This window comes from Eufriesea mexicana, unplaced genomic scaffold (assembly GCF_001483705.2).
Source record: "Eufriesea mexicana isolate 0111107269 unplaced genomic scaffold, ASM148370v2 scaffold8101, whole genome shotgun sequence".
In the NCBI taxonomy this organism is placed as follows: Eukaryota; Metazoa; Arthropoda; class Insecta; order Hymenoptera; family Apidae; genus Eufriesea; species Eufriesea mexicana.
This window is the reverse complement of record NW_016915893.1, coordinates 270,500-291,021: the sequence shown is the minus strand read 5'-3', so window position 1 is coordinate 291,021 and position 20,522 is coordinate 270,500. Positions and strand designations below refer to the sequence as shown.

Below are 20,522 nucleotides of genomic sequence, written 5' to 3'. Positions count from 1 at the left end.
CCGCCGACTGAACCGGCACGCGATACACCCCGCAGCTGAATTACGAATTAAAATTACCTTTCTATTTTCGCTTTGACAATGGTATAAGAATAATTATAACGTAAACCTGCCGATAACGGGAACGAATTTCGACGAAGGTCAAGGTTCGTCGAAGGCCTGCGATGAGATCGATGCAAAAGATCGATCTTCTGGCAACGACGTGCTCATGTCACCGGGTTATCCCTTGATTACGGATATGTCAAAGGCTCACCGTGCTTTAATTCAGGTCCTATTAAACGCTGGCGTTCGTGTACCTACACCTCTGCATCCTTCTATCATCCTGTCGAAAAGTCTTCCGATATAGGTTCATTACAAACAGATGAACACTTGTTCCGGTATACCAAGTTCCCCCTTGTACCATACCCCCTGTACTCTGTAATTTCTTCCTTACAGAAAAATAGCAATTAAATAGTAACTAACATGTTAAACGCCTAGGGATCCCTAGGCACCGGTACTAGACTTTTCCTTCGGGCCTGATCGGTCCGTACAGTCCGAAAGGGCACGCATGACAGCTATCTATGGCGTTTGGGTGATCTAAGTCGGCGAATAGTGGAACGCTGGTAATAAGGAAATGAACCGTTGCCCCCTTGACTCGGGCCTTTAATCTTCAGGTGTGAATACAGAGTATGTACTTATGGAATTCGGTGTCTTTCAGTGGAGGTGAAAGTTCAGATGTATTTGGGCCAATTTGTCTCTCGTCTTTTAGAAATTTTTAATCTTCTGTTAGGGATTAGTCCTCCAGGTGGAGTCTGGGGGGACCTACGCGTTCGTGAACCGTGGAACCTTGGTAATAAGGAAATAAATCCTTGCCCCCTTGTCACTCGGGGCTTTGATCTTTGAGGATGAGTGCAGAAAATGAACACAATTTTTCCCTACAGTTTCTCTACTGTACATTTGATCGTTTCTCACGTTTAATACGTATAATACTCGATTTACGGAAGATACGCGTGTATGGTAGCTTCGTAGGCATCGTGGAAACGTTAGGACAGGTGTTGGAAATAATTCTGCCTCGTTGTCCGACGAATTGCAACTGCGTGCACGTTACCTAGAAGAGAAAGAACAACGACGCATAGATCTTGAACGACGGATCTTCTCGGTGCCGTGGCTTCGCGCGAATAACTAAACAGGTACCACCTGTTACCTCGAAAGCTAAACAGCCGCTCCAATTAGGGGAACGAGCTTCTTTTTATCGCCGTTCCCGCAACGGAATGAAAGGGAAACCGCGAATAAACATTTTCCTCGTATCTCATTTTCTAGGGTCGCGATAAAGACGCGTCGCGAGCAATGGACGGCTCCTGACCCCTTTCTCGAAAACACGCTGTACATCCGGCTGTGTGCTTTGTTAATTACTCGCCAAACGGACACGTAATTACGGACCACCGGGGAACGACCTCGGTTGCCCCTCTGGTATCGAAGGAAGTCGCGATTCCGCGATACTTGTTATTTACAAAAACCTACTCTCGCGAGCATTTTTGCGTGTTTAATTGCGCGGATTATCCGTGAATTGGAGAAGTGGAATGTCGAATGCTTAGTTGAGTTTAAGATAGGGTACTTGCTGGTTTCGCGCCTTCATTGCCCGTTTTTGTGAAAGGAAGTACCAATTTCGCGGTAGATAAGCGTACAGTGGATAAAGAAGTGCACCTAATTTCTCCTCGATAAGTTTATGCAAATGGTTAACTAAAATCTATCATTATTTCGAAGAGGTAATCTCGTTAAATGATAAAAGTTGTACAGAATATAAATTTAAAAATCATCCAATGATTCCACTGAATATACTGTACATATTAATATTGCATGTCACCTTTGCACTCGAGAGGCGACTCTCAGTCGCCATTTAATCAGATTCTAAAGATTGATGTTAATTATTATACTAACGATGCGTGCAATGTCAAAGTAAAATAATTCTACGACTTAATTTGCATACGATTTCTTATCTACCGTTTTAAAAATATCATCGACTTCGTGACAGAAAATCTTCGAATTACTATTTTTCTGTAACGAATAGATCGCCGAGCGCAAACGGTTAACAAACAATTTTTCTATAATTTTAATTAAATTTAAAATATCATTTAGTATAAAAGGAGAATTATCTTCCTCGTAAAAGAAATCGCGGTACACAAACCTTCGCGAATTTCTCTCTGAAAAGAGAGAAGTAATAAGAAAACGTTATACTTCCTGCGTCAAAGTGGATTTCAGAAGTTATGGCAGTGATAATTCCGCAAACGAACGCACGTGTTCCTAAATATCGGAACACTCGGTTTTTTCTTACGAGAGAAGAGTGATTCGAGTTATCCTTCGCGTGGAAGGAAGGCGCAATTTCGCGGCACGCGTTACACACGCCGGTAAAAACGAGCCTTCGTGAACTGTCTCGTAATTTCAACCACACGGTTTATCCCCGAGTAAAGGAAAAAGAGGAAGAAGACGTCGAACTTCGTATTTTCAAGGCGCAACCCGGAATTTCGGATTATTTTTACTGTTCCCGCCTCGCGCCTGTGGATGTTTTTAAATATTGAGACATCCGTGTTGCCCTCCGCGTCGGAGGAAATAGAAATTTCACGATACGCGAATAAAACGCCGTTTCCGTCACGTGCTGCTTCATAATTCGCGCGATTTTTCCGCGAAAAGCGACGAAGAAGAAAGTAAAAGCCGAGCATTACGCGGTACTTCCGGTACCGAGCCGTAGCGCGGCAATTTTAATTGTATCTATTTTTCCCGTCAAATAAATGCGCGTGTTTCCAGGGTAACCTTCGTTACCCTTTATATCAAAAGAAACAATAATTTCGCGATACATATCAATGAATGCCCGCTTTCACGAATCTCTTCTGCGATTTCGAGCTGCACGATTTTCCTCGAGCGAGGTAGAAAACGAAGAAAGTTGAAGCCACACGTTGTACTTCCGGTATCACGCAGAAATTCTAGTTGTGTCTATTTTTTCTTCATTTTTCTCCGCTGGGATATTAAAACCCCCGACTAGGATATCGTGTGAGACACGTGGTAAGGAAATCGGGTCAAATACGAGTATCACGAGTGAGAGACGTGGTTTGTAAATTAGGGCCCAACGTAAACAACACGGGTCAGGCTCGTGGTGAATTTTAGTCGATGTCTTCCTGTCATATTTTTTTATTATTCTTCGCTATGTTAGGACGAAATGACTCGCCGTGAGAGATTAATATTTATTTTACGTCCTTACAATTTTTTCACCGTTCTATAGAAAAATTTGAAGCGGGTGATAGTTGGACACACAGAAGACACCTGTGCGTTTATTTTCTCAAGGGAACTTGTAACTTACATAACTAGAAGGATAGTAATTTACACGTGCTTCTGCAAATTTAATTATTGTTTTCATTAATCAGGCTTCTAGTTAATTTTATCGTTGCCCATGGCACGCGCCAATTTAATCCTTTTCGCAATTGAAACCACGTAGTTAACCCGTGACTGGAAGAGTAAAAGAAGAAAGACATTGTACGTTGTACTCGCGATACCGAGGAGAAGCAAGAAAGTCAGGGGATTCAAGCAATTCCAACAATGTTTACTTTCGCCTGGAAACGCGTGCGCGCGTGTCCCTGAACGCAAAGACACCCAGATTATCCGGCTCGTGGAAGGAAGTAGCAATTTCGCGGCACACGTTACGTTCGTTAACGAGAAGGAGCGTTCGCGAGTAGTTTCATAATTACACGAGCCACCACCCGGTCTGTCCAGCGAAAGAGGCGAGAAAAACGGAACACGACCCATAATGGGATGCAAATCGATTTCCACCGACGCCTGGAAACCATTTCGCAATCCGCCGCCACGCTTCGAACAGCGAAGAAATTTGAAGGGGGGGAGAGGCGGGGGGACAGCGTGTAATCCGTAACGCTGTTGCAAGGTAACATTGTGCTGGCGATAAATTAGGAATATGGCGGGCTCGCGAGCGGAACCGGCGCGTAGCCGGATGTACGCGCTTGTTTACATTGTTTCATAAAGCAGCTTCACGGTAAAAGCGCGCGCGGGTGCGACGTACGATCACTGAACGAGACAGCAGACCCACATTCGAACGCGTGGCTCCTGCGCGGCCAGCGTCGTCCCTCCGGCTCCACTTCCGTCAAAGAACGTACCCTTCGCTGGGCTTCCGGCGCGCTCCCGTCCAAATCGATCAAGTATGTCACTTTCTATTTACGTTCGCGCGTTATACCTACGCGCATGCCGCAGAACTCGATCGTTCGAATCAGTTCGCTTAGTTTTTCGTACGCAACGCGTACGAACCTTGTGGCCTACGCCTATTTTCCATGTGTGGGTACTCTCGATATACGTGTAGTCTTTGTACGTAGGTATTCTAGATATATGTATACCTTCCGTGTGTTGGTATTCTCGATATATGTATTTTCCATGTGGGGGTATTCTCGATGTACGTGTATTCTCCTTGTCTAGGTATTCTCGATGTATGGGTATTCTCCATGTGTGGGTATTCTCGATATGTGTATTCTCCATGTGTGGGTATTCTCGATATATGTATTTTCCATGTGGAGGTATTCTCGATAAGTGTATTCTCTGTGTGTAGGTATTCTCGATGTATGTGTATTCTCCATGCGTGGGTATTCTCGATATGTGTATTCTCCATGTGTGGGTATTCTCGATATATGTATTTTCCATGTGGAGGTATTCTCGATAAGTGTATTCTCTGTGTGTAGGTATTCTCGATGTATGTGTATTCTCCATGCGTGGGTATTCTCGATATGTGTATTCTCCATGTGTGGGTATTCTCGATATATGTATTTTCCATGTGGAGGTATTCTCGATAAGTGTATTCTCTGTGTGTAGGTATTCTCGATGTATGTGTATTCTCCATGCGTGGGTATTCTCGATATGTGTATTCTCCATGTGTGGGTATTCTCGATATATGTATTTTCCATGTGGAGGTATTCTCGATAAGTGTATTCTCTGTGTGTAGGTATTCTCGATGTATGTGTATTCTCCATGCGTGGGTATTCTCGATATGTGTATTCTCCATGTGTGGGTATTCTCGATATATGTATTTTCCATGTGGAGGTATTCTCGATAAGTGTATTCTCTGTGTGTAGGTATTCTCGATGTATGTGTATTCTCCATGCGTGGGTATTCTCGATATGTGTATTCTCCATGTGTGGGTATTCTCGATATATGTATTTTCCATGTGGAGGTATTCTCGATAAGTGTATTCTCTGTGTGTAGGTATTCTCGATGTATGTGTATTCTCCATGCGTGGGTATTCTCGATATGTGTATTCTCCATGTGTGGGTATTCTCGATATATGTATTTTCCATGTGGAGGTATTCTCGATAAGTGTATTCTCTGTGTGTAGGTATTCTCGATGTATGTGTATTCTCCATGTGTGGGTATTCTCGATATGTGTATTCTCCATGCGTGGGTATTCTCGATATATGTATTTTCCATGTGGAGGTATTCTCGATAAGTGTATTCTCTGTGTGTAGGTATTCTCGATGTATGTGTATTCTCCATGCGTGGGTATTCTCGATATGTGTATTCTCCATGTGTGGGTATTCTCGATATATGTATTTTCCATGTGGAGGTATTCTCGATAAGTGTATTCTCTGTGTGTAGGTATTCTCGATGTATGTGTATTCTCCATGCGTGGGTATTCTCGATATGTGTATTCTCCATGCGTGGGTATTCTCGATATGTGTATTCTCCATGTGTGGGTATTCTCGATATATATATTTTCCATGAGGCGGTATTCTCGATATGTGTATGCTCCATGTGTGGTTATTCTCGATATGTATTCTCCATGTGTGGGTATTCTCGATATATGTATTTTCCATGTGGAGGTATTCTCGATAAGTGTATTCTCTGTGTGTAGGTATTCTCGATGTATGTGTATTCTCCATGCGTGGGTATTCTCGATATGTGTATTCTCCATGCGTGGGTATTCTCGATATGTGTATTCTCCATGTGTGGGTATTCTCGATATATATATTTTCCATGTGGCGGTATTCTCGATATGTGTATGCTCCATGTGTGGTTATTCTCAATATGTATTCTCCATGTGTGGGTATTCTTGATATATGTGTAACCTCCATGTGTGGGTACTCTTGATATACGTAATCCTCGATACATGTGTACCATTGATATATATATATATATATATATATCATTTCCGATATATATATATTCCTGACGAGGATTTTCGATGTATGCATATTCTCAACGTGCCTCGTGGTGTCGAGAGAAGGAGCAGAAGATGGTAGTCGCGGGAAAAATCGATGTCTTTCGTGGACTGCATTGCTCGACTTCGCTAAGGGAGTACGCGAGGTTTCTTGTAAGAAAAATGATACACATTCGCGAGGAATATTTTCTCGAAATAAAACGTAGTAGATATAGTATAATATATGGATCAGTGACCCACGGATGCAACGTGGGTGACGAAGAGTTAAGCTAGGGTGGAATAGATCGGACGAGATGCAGAGCGATTGATAGGAACGATTTTTAACACAGGATCAACGTACTTTAGGCATCAGAGTGAAACTACGTACCTTAGTATCGACGTACTACAAACAAGCAAGTACCATAGCAAATGTACATACTACGATAGAAATTGATATTGTCAGTTGCATCTAGTCGTCGCGTTTTCTTCCTATAGAAGATTTCATAACCAAGACTGCAGAATGCAGCGCGTGTCTTTAAGCGAATTGAATCTAGAATCCCAAGACAACAGCCTACACAGCTACTGGTTGGTTTGATTTACGACCTCGTCTTACCGTGACCCGTACTATGGTTAGACTCATCGTAGAGGCTATAGTTTCAATTAAATACATAAGTTTCAATTAAACGCGTGCATTTGAAACCGCGCATGTTACTCGCACCACCGAGCGATCCTATATACAGTGCATCTCTATGTTCCTTACTGCGTCGAGTGTCGGTATATTGGATACATCCTTGGTACACCGAGGCTTCTGCCTATACCTCTTAATCAGCGCTCCACTCTGCAGGTCGCGAGTGAGAAGGGGTGACAAAGCAGGATAAATTGCATCGTCGCCTATTAATCAATCCGCTGGAGCAAGATACGAAACACATAGTCTCAGCTACGCCGGCCTTGGCAAATTTTTATTCCAGCCACTTTTCCTACCCTCCTTTACAGGCCACCTTGTTTCCTGGTACAAGGAAGAACAGTCCTCGTAGAATAATCGCTCGGATATCGAACGACGACGTTATAGCTTATTGAAATTTGCATAGACGCTGGTACGCCAATAAACCGAGCGAACCGCTATAACCCTGGATAAATTCCAACGTGGCTGCTCCTCTGTTGGCCCCGCACACGTGAGCACTCGATGCTGCCCGAAATATTAAAGTAGGCCGGTAGCAAAAACAGATATGATCGCACAAAATTATCCGCTGCCTTGGTCAATTCTCTCTGGCCGACCGTTTAATCTTCGCGGATGATGAAAATTTTCAACGACGATGGTTAAATATTTCACAGTCGAATCGTATCGGTGAAAGCGATTCGTTTTCAACGGCTCGTTATCAACGGCTGACCTCTTCGTTAAAGAAACGTATCATTTCGTCACGTTCCGTTGCCAAACGTGTCGTAAACGATGCTCGGCTCTGATTTCATGCAGACCACGTACTATATTCATGATACAGTTCAGACGGTTCTATAGCCAGGATTTTGGAGCACGCAACGTCTCGCGGAGTTTGCCAATGATATAGTATTCCGTCAGCGTGAGAGTCTGCTTAAGATCTTCTACAGCCATTAAGACGCCACCGTTTGTGTTACCACTGACGATATTTATTAATCCAACAGATGGGTATCGGCTAATATCTATAATAGAGATTTATCGCTGTTAGACAACCTACAGATTATTCCGTTGTTTCATTCGTTGCGTTCTCTGGGTTTCAATGAGAAAAGATAGAGTGACAGGAGGTACTCTATTGTTTCACATCCTGGAATTTCTTTTGATACCTAGACTACCGACCTGGAAATTCTGTATAACGAAGTAGCGAAATGTAATATATGTAGGTAATAACAATGTGGCGATTTCGAAAGCTCTAGAGCGTTCGATGACTAGTCACAAATCGTACAGGGGTACATGTTGCGGATCACGGTTCTAGAGAAATCAGAACCATCGAGGGCGTTCCGTGAGGTTTGTCTCCCTACGAAGACAAAAGACAATCAGGCACTCAGATATAAAAAGCGAGCTCCTAATCGCTAGGAGAGACAATAATTAACCTCCTAATTAGACTATACCTCCTGTTAACACGGTTCCCATTTTATGGAAAAATTTCCTCGTAGCAGCCATTTTGGTCCCACCGGTAGATCCCTGGTTAAGATCGTTAAGATCTCTCCGAGAAGTTCAGAATTGGAGAGGCTCGCGGGAGCTGCGCTGAAATTTGACTCGTTTATCATGGATCGGGAACGGTAGTACGTGATCTAGCCGTTTAATCAAATAATCGTGGACTGCTGGCTCGTAAACGAGATAGGCCATTGTATGAAATACGCTCTCGCCGGTTGATCGATAAAACCTGTTTCGCTTGTGTTCCAGGTGATAGACTTTGGTTCGAGCTGCTACGATGACCAACGTATCTACACGTACATTCAGAGTCGCTTCTATCGCGCGCCGGAGGTGATCCTAGGCGCAAAGTACGGCATGCCGATCGACATGTGGAGCCTCGGTTGCATCCTGGTGGAGTTGGTTACCGGTTTTCCTCTGCTGCCAGGCGAAGACGAGGCGGACCAGCTGGCCTGTATCATCGAGTTGCTAGGCATGCCGCCGCCTCAGCTGCTAGAATCCGCGAAACGGCGTAGGCAGTTCATCAACTCGAAGGGTTATCCACGCTACTGCACCGTTATAACGATGTCCGACGGCTCGATCGTATTGAACGGCGGTATCTCCAGGAAAGGCAAAGACCGTGGTCCACCGGGTTCCAAGGATCTCCGGAAGATGCTGAAAAATTGCGGCGACCCGTACTTCCTGGATTTCATTCATCGTTGCTTGAAGTGGGACCCGCAACAGCGGATGACACCCGGTGACGCTCTGCCGGCGTTGCAGGCTGCCCCAGCGTCGCCTACGTCCGCTTCCGGTCTCCGTACTTCCGCGTCCGGCAGCAAAAGTTCGACAAAGTCGAACACCCTGCAGAGCAACAATACGGAGAATACGAACAAGGTGAAGCAGCTGAACGACATCTTCCACACTATGTCTACCATTTACTCGGCGCTGCAGCGTAACGACGGTGAAAGAGGAAGAGGAAGAGGCCAACCGGTTGCTACGAATCATCAGCCGATCATCAACATTCGTCGGTCGATGCACTGTATCAGTGATGACTCTAGTAGTGGTGGTGGTGGTGACGGTAGTAGCAGTAGTACCAGTGGTGTTCTGCAGCAACAACAGCAACAGGCGCAGCCACCGCAACCTCAGCAGTATCAACAGCATCAGCAGCAACAACCGCAAGCACAACCACAGCCACAAGCACAACCGCAGCCGCAGCCGCAGCTGCAACCACAACCACAGTTGCCGTCGCAGCTACAGCCACAACCACAGCAGCAACAGCAGCAGCAGCAACAGCAACCACAGCCTCAGCCACAGTCACAATCGCAGTCGCAGGCACAGGCACAGCAGCAACAACAGCAGCAGCAGCAACAACAGCAGCAGCAACACGGTCATCAGCTGCAAAAGAAGCAGCAGCAGCACAGTAATGGTTCGCATGGCTCGCACGGTTCTCATCGGTCTCGAGGATGGCGAGGAGTCGAACCTTCCGACTTTCTCGAATCTCACGGATGGCTACTCACGTTTCTCGAGTGACTCGAGAGGGAGGACTCTGATTAGCAAGGACATTCTCGCGGAACCGAGACGATTTATCGAAATACGAGATGACCCCTGTCTTTTCTAACACGCGCACCGCACTCGATGTTGCCGATGTGATCTCGTATCTCGTTGACTCGTCGGATAATCGGCTATCTCGACGGTTATCTGTCGACGCGCGTCTCGCTGATACCCGTCATCGTCGTCCAACGACGCCGAGATATTATGGTGTTCCTGCCTGTGGTAATATGGTCGCTCGACGAGAGGAGATCCCTCAGAGTCAAAAGAGAGAGAACGCGGCCTCGTCTTCGACCTCCGGATACTACTGTGATCTACGCGATATGTTACTTCAAAAAAAAAAAAAAAAAAAAAACGAACAAAAAAGGAAAAAAAAAAAAGGAAAGAAGGAAAGGAGAAAGCAAAGAGAACCGCCGTAGGTGCGATGGAACTGGAAAATCGTTCGCGATACCTCGAATCATGTACCTCACCTAGCTCGTCGTCGTAGCTCCTCGTTGCCTCGCGTTGCTTCGCGTTGCTCTCTAATTTGCTTGTCCAGGATCCATTTCTCGCCGCCGTTTGCTCGAGAAGAGGGGGCGTGTACGATCCGGTCGCTTAATCGAGGACGATTGCTTTCGGTGTTCACTTTTGTGGTCGACCACTCGATTCGATTCGCAAAGATGCCTCCCGTTGTACACCCGTTGTACCCACGTCGACGCGTTACGTGCTACGTATTCGTTTGTTCGTTTGTTCGTATCTCTGCGTGACGTTTGCGTCCTATTATCGCGAAACGAGAGGAGGGATCCTGCGGGTAGAGGGGACGACCACGAGGTTATTGTGCCAAGGGAAGCAGGAGAGCCAAAGATTTGCGCCACGTCGATGAATCGATTCTCCGGAGGTGAGAAATAGTCGAGAGGTTTATTCAGACCTGCTCCATGGTGCAGGGTGGATCGCGCGACGAAGCTCGTTCGTGGATATCTAGACATTACCGAGGCGCCGCGATACGACGAGCCCCTTTCACGTTCGCCAGGAATCTAATAAGCAAAGGGCGTGTGCCTGAATAGAGTCATCCGAGAAGCTTTTTAGGTCAGAAGATTCCTCCGTAATACTATCAATATCGGGCAGAAGGAAAGGTTGGTTTTCCATCGGGCTGGCAAGTGTAATTGTTGATTAAAGGAGGTCAAGCTTGCCTTTCGGATCGAGCCAAGCGTCGATCAACCGAGACGACGTCTTGAGGAACGAGTGCTCTTCGAGAAGAGCACGAACAAACGACGTCGATATCGAATTCGTACAATTGATAAGATAGAAAGTGACCGTGAACGTCGGCATGCGCGTTCGTCCCTTTTTCTCAAAATTCTTTTTTATCCTTTTTTATTCTTTTTTATTCTCTCCCTTTTTATTTTTATCTCTCGTTTAAGTCGAATATTTTAGCCGCGTAAAATTATTCCGAGCAAAGATTCGCATGCCTCTCGCCATTTTCGTCCCGAAAATGAAGTAAATAGCTAGTTTACGAAAAACGGATCGAGTTTTGTCAGATTGGAATGCACAGTGCCACGCGTATTGACTATTTATGGCAGCCAATGTCTTCTTACACGAGGTAGCCAAGATCCCCTGCGCCTCTGAACTTTCTCATTCTTCGTCGCTGATCAACATGCTAGGTAGACGAATTTTTCCCTCATCCTCGTTAGGACCAGTTCCTCATCGACACTGCCCTGCATTTCGCGTTACGTGTTCATCGTTCTCGTCGTTCATCAGCATTTACAACTCGGCCAGCTGGAATCGGTCGGGTGACACGTAATCGTAGTCCAGAACGACGAGAGTCGTTCTCTTCTTGCATTTCGTAGCATTGATCTCTACGACGGCATTTATCGAACCGCTTCATCGACCTACGAGGGTGCAACCCACTCGCGAGCTTCGAATTCGCCTCTGTACTCGAGCAGAAGCTCGTTGCGATGGATCTCACTGTCGTGGATCCGATATCGTAGCGATGGATCACGCGGTCCTGTCTTGGATCTCGTCTGGGACGAGCGAATGGAAGACGTCGACGTGCGCGAATCTGCGCTAATCTGCGCTAATCTGCGCGAATCTGCGCGAATCCCTCGGAGGAGGACCCTGCGCTTGTAATCTGGCCGCGACCCTGGCACAAAGCGAATTCATGCTAATTTTAGTTTTAGTCGGAACGGGTTGTAGGGGCGCGACGAAGTCGGGAAACGTGACGAAAGGAAGAGACCGCGTGCGAGAGAGGTGGACGATCGACGATCAAAGGGAACCAAGGAGAGAACGGTGGCGTTTGGTACACGAGGATATGATGTATCGGTGATAAGAGAGGAGGAAGAGAGCCATACGGGTTTAGCGATGATGGAAGAGAGACAAGTTGGCCACGAAAAGTGACGAGCTAAAGAGGTAGAGTCTTTTACGATGATTAATAAAAACAAAACGAATGGGTACGAGACTGGGGGGCTGTGGGTGGGTAGAGGGGTCTTACGACGCGAGACACGGAGGTAATTAAATCGTGATAAATACATCTATATATATATATTATTACATGTTGTAACGCTAACTAAGAGAGAAGAAAAAAAAGGAAAAAAAAAAAACGCTACGATTATTAAGAAAGAAAGAAAAAAACCCGCGTATAGTGAGAAGTAGTGAGCTAAAAAATAAAAAAAAAAAAATCGTAAAAGATAAGACGCGTTACAAGAAGCGACAATGAACAAACGGTATCGTGAAACGGTGCACGATGTATGTGTATGTATCTTTCACGATTCCTGCCTTTTCCCCCCCTTTTCGTTTCAAATTTCTTTGGTGATTACGATCATACGAATCTTCGTTCCCCCTCTTGTAATTTTTGTATTTCTTTTTCTTTTCCTTTTTCGATAATCTTTTCGTAGATCGTACACAGCGATCGCGCGGCCTGCTTTCGATTGATTTTGCGAGAGAACTGAACATCGGTTCATTTCCCCTTCGTTTTTAATTTATTTCTGTTTTATTTTTAATCTTTTTCTCCTTTTCTTTCGCAAGGTACGCGAAACGTGCAAAGGCTCATCCATCCGCTGGTCGAGAAACGTGGAGGAAACACAAGCATCCGCCGATCGATCTTTCGTGGTCGCGTCGGATTTAGTTTCACCTGGATTTTTCGCGTTACGTTAGCAACGTCCGCGCACGTCCGTGATCCAAGATCGATCGTTAATACCACTGCCAATACCTTCCTGTATAAGTTCGGGCTTTCGTTTTCTCGTAGATACACACAGGCGATCGCATGTATTATTTACGATCCTAGTCTACCCCGGCGAAATTTCAATAGCGTCCTCAAGGACGACGTCGTCGTTGCGTTCGCGCGAGAAATATTATAATAACGCGTTGAACGTGCTCGAGAACGTGCGTGTCGTTGTTTCTAAGCGAACAGCACTTCGCACTGGCTCCTAGAAGAACGAAAGATGAACAAAAAGACAGTCAGACGCAGGCGAAACGTTTTACAATTTTACTCGAGTTTTGTTCTCCTTTTTCCTTTCTTTTTTTTTTTTCATAATATTAACAGATATAGATCGCTCGAGTGTTTACGTTCGACGTAATTTAATCGATCACTCACTGTGCTTTACTGTGATCAAAACGTCCGCGTTCGTTGTCGGTGCAAACTTCGGCTCAAAATAATCATTTGTCGACTGATCTCGAAGAAGATTGCGCAGAAATTCGTTCAGGATTAACGTCTCTTTCTTTTTCTTACTTTTTATTTTCTCCTGGAAGAAAGAGAGAGAAAGTGAGAGAGAGAGGTACATACCTATATATGTAGTAGATGTACACGATAAGCGATTACCTCTCTCTCGGCAATTTTTTCCCTGCCTGTGTTTACCCTTCGTCTTTCCTATCCTTTTATTTCCTTTCTTTTAACCTCTTGATCGCTTTTTACCACTCATGCAACGCGTCCCGACGCCAATGGGTTTTCAAGCGATAGCTTTAGGCTTAGTACGCAAGACCGGGATATAAGCGCGGACCGTTCCAAGGTCGAGGCTTTAACTCGAGGCAAGCGAGGGTGTGTTTCGATTTTGTCTGGAAGACGTGCTCGAAGATTCCTCTTCTCTGAAAAAAAAGAAAAAAAAAAAATAAAAAACAGAAAAAAAATATCGTAGGGAAGAAAGAAACGGATACGCACGATACGTTTTCGTTGCTCGTGCGCTTCGCTCTTTACCTTGTATTTCCTGTTACACGCGTACATCGCTCGCCGGAAGTGCTTTCCTTCCGAACGAAACGATAAACGAAAGACGAGAAAGATTTAAATCGTTAGCCCGCATCGAAGACGCTCTGGTTGTTAACACGAAGCAATTCATTGTATATACTACCGATATTCATAGATTCGAAAACGAAACAGCCTTAAAGGACAATGAAAATCACCTTTGCGATCGAGAGTTATTTGATATCGATGTATCGTATTTATAGGTTAGGCGAGAGCTAGCCCGGACGGTGGATTTTTCTAAAAGGACCCCGGCAACGTGAAACATGCCTATTAAAAATGAACACCGTCACGGATTTTGCACGATATTCACCTGGCGGAAATGCATATTAAAGCTTGACAACCGGCCATCCCGTACCACATGTACCTACTATGTATCGTAACCGTATGCATCTTTTCGGCTTGTACGAACACGAAAATGTAGGACGCGCGGCGTTTCAACGATAGGCGACAAAAGACCTGCCGGGAAGAACGGTTCGATCGATCAAAAATGGAACGAGGAACGGTCGGTGAATCTTTGCGTTTTCACTCGCTCTAACATTTCCATCGCGTGTTTCCGTCGTCGTGTCCAAACGGTGAAGATGTGGCGCTGTAGTCGCGCGTAACGAATCGCAACGAAGCGGCGAAAATCAAGGGGGGATAAAGGAAAAGTATTGAAAACAAAAGAGAAAATATCGCGACTCTTTTCGCATGGAAACTTTGAACTTTTGTCTCGTACGTCGAAGGAAAATTCCGGTTCGCGATGCTCGAACGATTCCATTTATTCGATCGATCGTACCCGTTGAAAATACGCCGAAAAAGCGTATCCGACCGGTGTACACCAGCGACACCTCGTTGACACCGTGTTAAGTGCTTTTATTACGCGCCTGCGTCATAATGCGTATGTAATACGCGTATTATGATACGCCCTCGATACACTGTGGATAATATGTACATATATATATATACATACACGCGCGCATACATACAATGTATAATACACGGGACAATGTGTTGTATATCACGGTATATTTTAATATGCATATTGGCTGCTCGAAGAAAGTTGTTTGATCGAAGAAACGCGGTCGAAGCAACGGCATCGCATTTGTCGTCGATTCGATTCGTGTTCGCAGAGAAACGACAGGTTCGTCGGTCACGAATCTGTCGTGCGAATCGAAAAAAATCGTTGATCTCTAGTCTGTCCGAGTGCTTATGCCTGAATTATTCAAAAGCAAAGACGAATATATCATAAATCATTATCGGAAACGATCGAATAGTCGCAGGTTGAAGGGCAGCAGAAACGTTGTAAACGTTACCTTGATGTTTATACATTGTACCGTTCGATTTGAAATTTTAGCAAACGAGACTGCGAACGCGCCAACGAAAGCGGTAAATTTTAGAGGTTAGGTGGAAGCGGGAAAGAAGGGCGGAGGAGGTACGCGACGAAAGATGTTGCCGGGACTGTTATAACGATATTTATATATTTATATCTGTATATATATACACATACCGCGTGTATCTATATATATATACACGTATACATATATTCGTATATATTTATAAGTCATAAGCGTTTGCACGGTAATTAGGGAGTTAGCGAATTAATCTTCGAGGACGCAGATTTATCGAACTGATCAGCGCTGCGTGGTGGCTCCAAGTTCGTTGAACGCGGCTGCCTCGTTCCGTGACCTTCCCTCTTTCCGATCTCGCCATTCCGGTGAATCTCGATGCTTCCCTCTTTTTCCTCTCTTTCTCCTCTCTTTCTCCCTTTCGCTTGAACAGTCGTCATCGTTCGAAAAGTGAAACACGATTGGAATCTCGATCCGTCTTGCTCCGCTTCTAACGCGTCGCCGCCATTGTTATCGTTATCGCTGTCACTGTCATCGCAAGCGTAGTCATGGCAATCGTCTTGTCCTATCGTGACCTTGATTTCCACCTGAAATCTAGCATGGTTCCCGATCGTACAGACGAAAGAACGCGCGTCAGGTGAAAATTATTCGTTGAGCGATGATCCTCTCACGGAACACGCCCGCACTGCGCATGCTCGAAGCTAGAATAACGAAGTAATCGTTAAGCGAGTAGCGATAATCGATTTAAACCGTAATAATAGATAAGGGACGAGCGAGAACGAGAGTTTAATCGGGTTGGAAGTTGCGCGAAGACGAGACGAATGGAAAAAGAGGAAAGAAGCGGCGGGAAATAAGCGAAAAACGAAAATCGGTTAGATCGTAGATCCTTGATGTCTCCATTTTTTGTATCCTTTCTCCTTCTCTGTCTTGTCTCTTTGTTCTGTTCTTTTCTCCTTCTCCTTTTTATCTAGCAACGAGAACGATGCGTTTCGATGTGTATTTATTTTAACCAGCGTCTCTCTTCCGGAGGGAACGACCAATTGATCGTGCGCCGTAGCGTATCGTGACTTTTATTTCGCGTCCAACGAAGCGTGCATTTTTATTCGCTGTGAAACGCTGCCTTTCGCCGCCATCGTGTGTTTTATTGGCCCAACAGGCACGCGACGAGTTCGCCCCCGCGGATTGATTTTCGCACAACTGTTAAACAGAGCTTCGAGGTCCGGCGCGAAAATAAAGCGGAAAAGGGAGCAGAGAGGGGGATTGGCGAAAAGGAAACGAAACAAAATGAAAACGAAACGAAAACGAAACGAAAACACGAGAGGAAAAGAAAGAATCGGGAACTCTGACGACTTTCGCGATCTGTCGCGAAAATAAAGCGGAAAATGGAGTCGAGAGGAGGACTGGAGAAAAGGAAACGAAAACACGAGAGAAAAAGGAAGATTCGGGAACTCTGTCAATTTTCGCGATCAATCGTGCACCGTGTGTGCCCACTACCGAGTAAATCGTTTGCGAAAAAGCTTCCTGGACTGGGACCGTAGAATTTGAAGGACCACGCCACTGAGTTTTAATCTCCGCGCGCGCGCACATGGATGAAATCGGTGTCGATACCTATCTCGCCTCTTTTCCTCTGTTCTCTCTATTCCTATATTTCTTCTCTTCTTTTATTTTTGATTTCGTATCGAAAACGTTGTTCACAATGACGAGTCAGCCAGCGTGCGAAACGATCGTGTCACGGTCCGATAAAACACACGGTGTGCGGGAGGTAAGGTTGATAGTCGTACAAACGAGATTTCTGTGTCCGGAAAGGAAAGAGAATGCGAATGGACAGATAAAGATAAGAGAAACGGACGAAAATAAGCATGCTGCCTTTAGGATTTCGTAGCCACCGCGGGAAGACGGCCGGGAAATTGTATGAGAATGGACAATACTTGTACAAAATATGTATACACGTTACGCTCACGAACATACACACACGCGTATAAATTTCATCCCCCGATTTAACGATGTTCTTTTCGCACGCGTACGTCTCTGCACGCACTCTACCTTGTACCCGCGGTTCGTCTTCCGCAAGCGATGTATCGTTCGTTTCGCGGTAATGTATATTTCGTATTATCGTTTTTAGTCAACTTACTACCCGCTTAAGGCCTTTTCTATATTTTTTAATCGCAAACTCACCGCGGACACGCGAGTGAATTTCGTTGGATCACGCGCCGCTGCAACGCGAGAGAGGAAGGATGAAAATGAATGAAGGGACGAGTGTTCGCTAATGTATGTATGTATGTATACGTGTGTGTGTGCGTGTGCAGAGAGAAAGAAAAGGGAATAATAACGTCTTTCACGCGTAAGGATATTTTAGCCTGTCATCGTTCGCGCATCAATTGTACCATACAATCCCTCGATTCGTGCGTTTTCATCATGCGTTCACATTTTAAGTTTAATTCAACCGACTTCTAACGATATCTATGATCGTCATGTATTTGATTGTGTACCTCGATTTGTATATATATACATATATAAAGAAAGAAAAAAAGATAAAAAAAAACAAAAAAAAGAAAAAACAGAAGAAATAAGAAACGAATTGTCCCCGAGAATGGCGGGCGATTTTCAAACGAAAAGTGACTGACTTTAGTACCTTTGCGATACACGATACTCTTCGTTATCTCTATCAATTTTTCTTTTTTCTTTTTCTTCATTTCTCCGAGAGGAAAAATAGTCATTGAAAATTCGCGGATAAGTTGCAGCGGCAGTTCATAACCGTCGTCGCCCCCGTCGAATAACAGCACTCGTTACGATACGTTTTGTCTCTAGAGAGTGTACGTGTAACCACCTTTTGCTCGTTTCATTTCTCTTTCCTTCTGTCTCTCTCTCTCTGGCATACGATTAACCACGGTTAAGTTTCGTAAGATAAAACGTGATTTCTTAATGCGACAATGCAAACCTTTGATCTCTAACACGCGCGCATGCGACGCTATTATGGTACGCACCTGGTGCGCGCGTAATCATACGTGTAGGTAAAATACGTAAATTAGTAAACGAAATACGGAGACTCATACTCGTTGTTGCGTCCAGAATCCCCTATGGTTTTCCCCCCTTTCTTCGTGCTCGCCTGTTCATCGAGGACGAACGAACAGGGGTCGAACCACCGCGTCGTTGTACATCCTCCCACGGGGACATCTTATACATATATAAATATATATATATAAATATATATAAAGTATATATGAATGGTACGATTCGAGCGTTCACGATTATTCGACGTGCAAGTGATTTCAACACGTGGAATACCATCGACACGCGCATAGTTATAAAAGGACACAGAGTTGTCACCACGTTGTCGGAAAACCCCTGGAAATCTCCGATACACGAGCGTAATTGTAACACGTTCTCGTTACGTGTCACGAAAACGAGAAACCGATTTTTTAAAGAACTGCTCTGACTTGATTAATAAGAAACGAAATAAACGCTGCTTAAGACAGTTATCGGCTGTTGTGACTTCTTCCGACTCTATGTGTTCATCGTGAGAGACACTAGCGCCACAGTGCTCGCAAATACTCGTGTTTTAAGGTAAACGATGCCCTCTTCGTTTTTCCTCCTTCTCTTTTCTCGCGTGGCATTTTGTCAGGAATTTACCGATCTGCTTGTTCGCTGGGTAAGAAAAATCGGTTGGAACGAATTGGCCGAGTTTCACGGAGCGCATCGCGGTGCCCGTTGAATGAATAAAAAGCGGAAAAAAAGGAACGTAACGTGGAAGGCTCCATGACATCTGGAGAGGTAAACGCGGAGCCGGGCTCCATGCCAAAGCATTAAATCTTCGTGGTACGTCATTGACGGAAATTTCCGTCTGAAAATCGGTACGAGCCACTGGGATCACGGAACTCGAAGGTTATCGTTCGACTCTTTGCTCTAGCTTCGACCTAAGTGGATGTTATTCCACGTTTGCCATGGAAAAAGGGTAAAAACGACACAGCGAAGCGGGGAAAGATGGAAAAGGAGAGGAAATATGATAGAAAAGGTAGAGATAACTTGCTCGCTTTGAAATTATGCATTTGAAGGAGTCCCCGGTGCTTGAATAGCGTACGAATCATCGAGAGACCCTCGAGTTCGAATTGCATCGATGATTCCTCCACGTTGGTCTCTCGAATCCCCATCTCCTGGTTCTTTCCCGCTTCTGTGCTCACGAAGATAGGCTTCTATCGAGTTGGCTTCTCTACCCTTTCGAGTGCAAACAACTGGATGATAATTATGTCTGACGGAAATGCGAGCTACCTACCTGAATGTAAACACCGGCGAACAGGTACGTTTGTCACCTTATTGAATTCCTCGAATTTAGGTCGCTCTTTCAAACCACAAATTGTATTTTCATCTCACAGAAATGTCGTGCCAGAAACGGAATATCGTAGAAAGAAGTGTAAAAAGACTTTTTAGTAAAAAGATTCGCTGTCTTCTTTTGTTTCCGTTCTTCTTTTTAAATAAAAGATATTTTGGTTTAAGATTATAGCGAGAGATTCGGGTAGTCGATTTATCATTGCAGCTTTCATAGACAAATAGGAAGAAAAATTCGCGAATGTACGGAAACAATGAGGTATCGAATTTTTCCGGTCAGATCCAAGAGTTAATTAATCAGAATATCGGCAAGGGTGTCTTTTTACCTGCCTGACAGTGTTAGTTGCTGCTAAGCGAGTCGTTAATCACTGACACTCAACATAGGTCGACATCGATTTTCGTCCGCGCTTAAATGTGTCACTCGCAAAGAGTATTTTTATCCCAATAGTGCAATTTAGAGCAAAGTCGAAGAGCGAAAATGGTTGTATCCGCATTGTTTTGGTAAGAAATCCGTGAGACGGCATAGACGTGGAATAGATCGAATTGCAATTGTCTGACATTGACTTCATTTCCAAGTCGCTTTTATTTTTAATCTAACTATATACAGTGTACGAGAATGACGTCAAGCAGGCTAGGCGTGGATGATTCGCTCCCGTGTACTTCGACAAATCACCGGTGTACCGATGATCGATTGATCACCCTCTCGTTCTAATCTGGCCAATAATATTTCTCCTTGTATTCCTAGTGCAGCACACTGGGGCCGATGTGCCTAAATCATTTTTCAGCTGATATATGTACCTTATTTTTGTCTTTCATACATTTCAAATATCTATTTAAGTC

The 20,522-nt window shown here is 44.7% G+C and overlaps 1 protein-coding gene across 1 annotated transcript in view; it reads left to right on the top strand.

Moving 5' to 3' along the window:
* LOC108552819 (dual specificity tyrosine-phosphorylation-regulated kinase 2) overlaps positions 1-13,795 on the top strand; it is a 48,084-nt gene extending 34,289 nt beyond the window's left edge. Inside the window, exons 2-3 of the mRNA XM_017907493.1 lie at positions 8,553-12,209; positions 12,825-13,795. Coding sequence (XP_017762982.1) covers positions 8,553-9,809 — 1,257 coding nt within the window. The 3' untranslated portion in view covers positions 9,810-12,209; positions 12,825-13,795. The remainder of the gene's footprint in view (positions 1-8,552; positions 12,210-12,824) is intronic.
* The last annotated feature ends 6,727 nt before the right edge of the window (positions 13,796-20,522 follow it).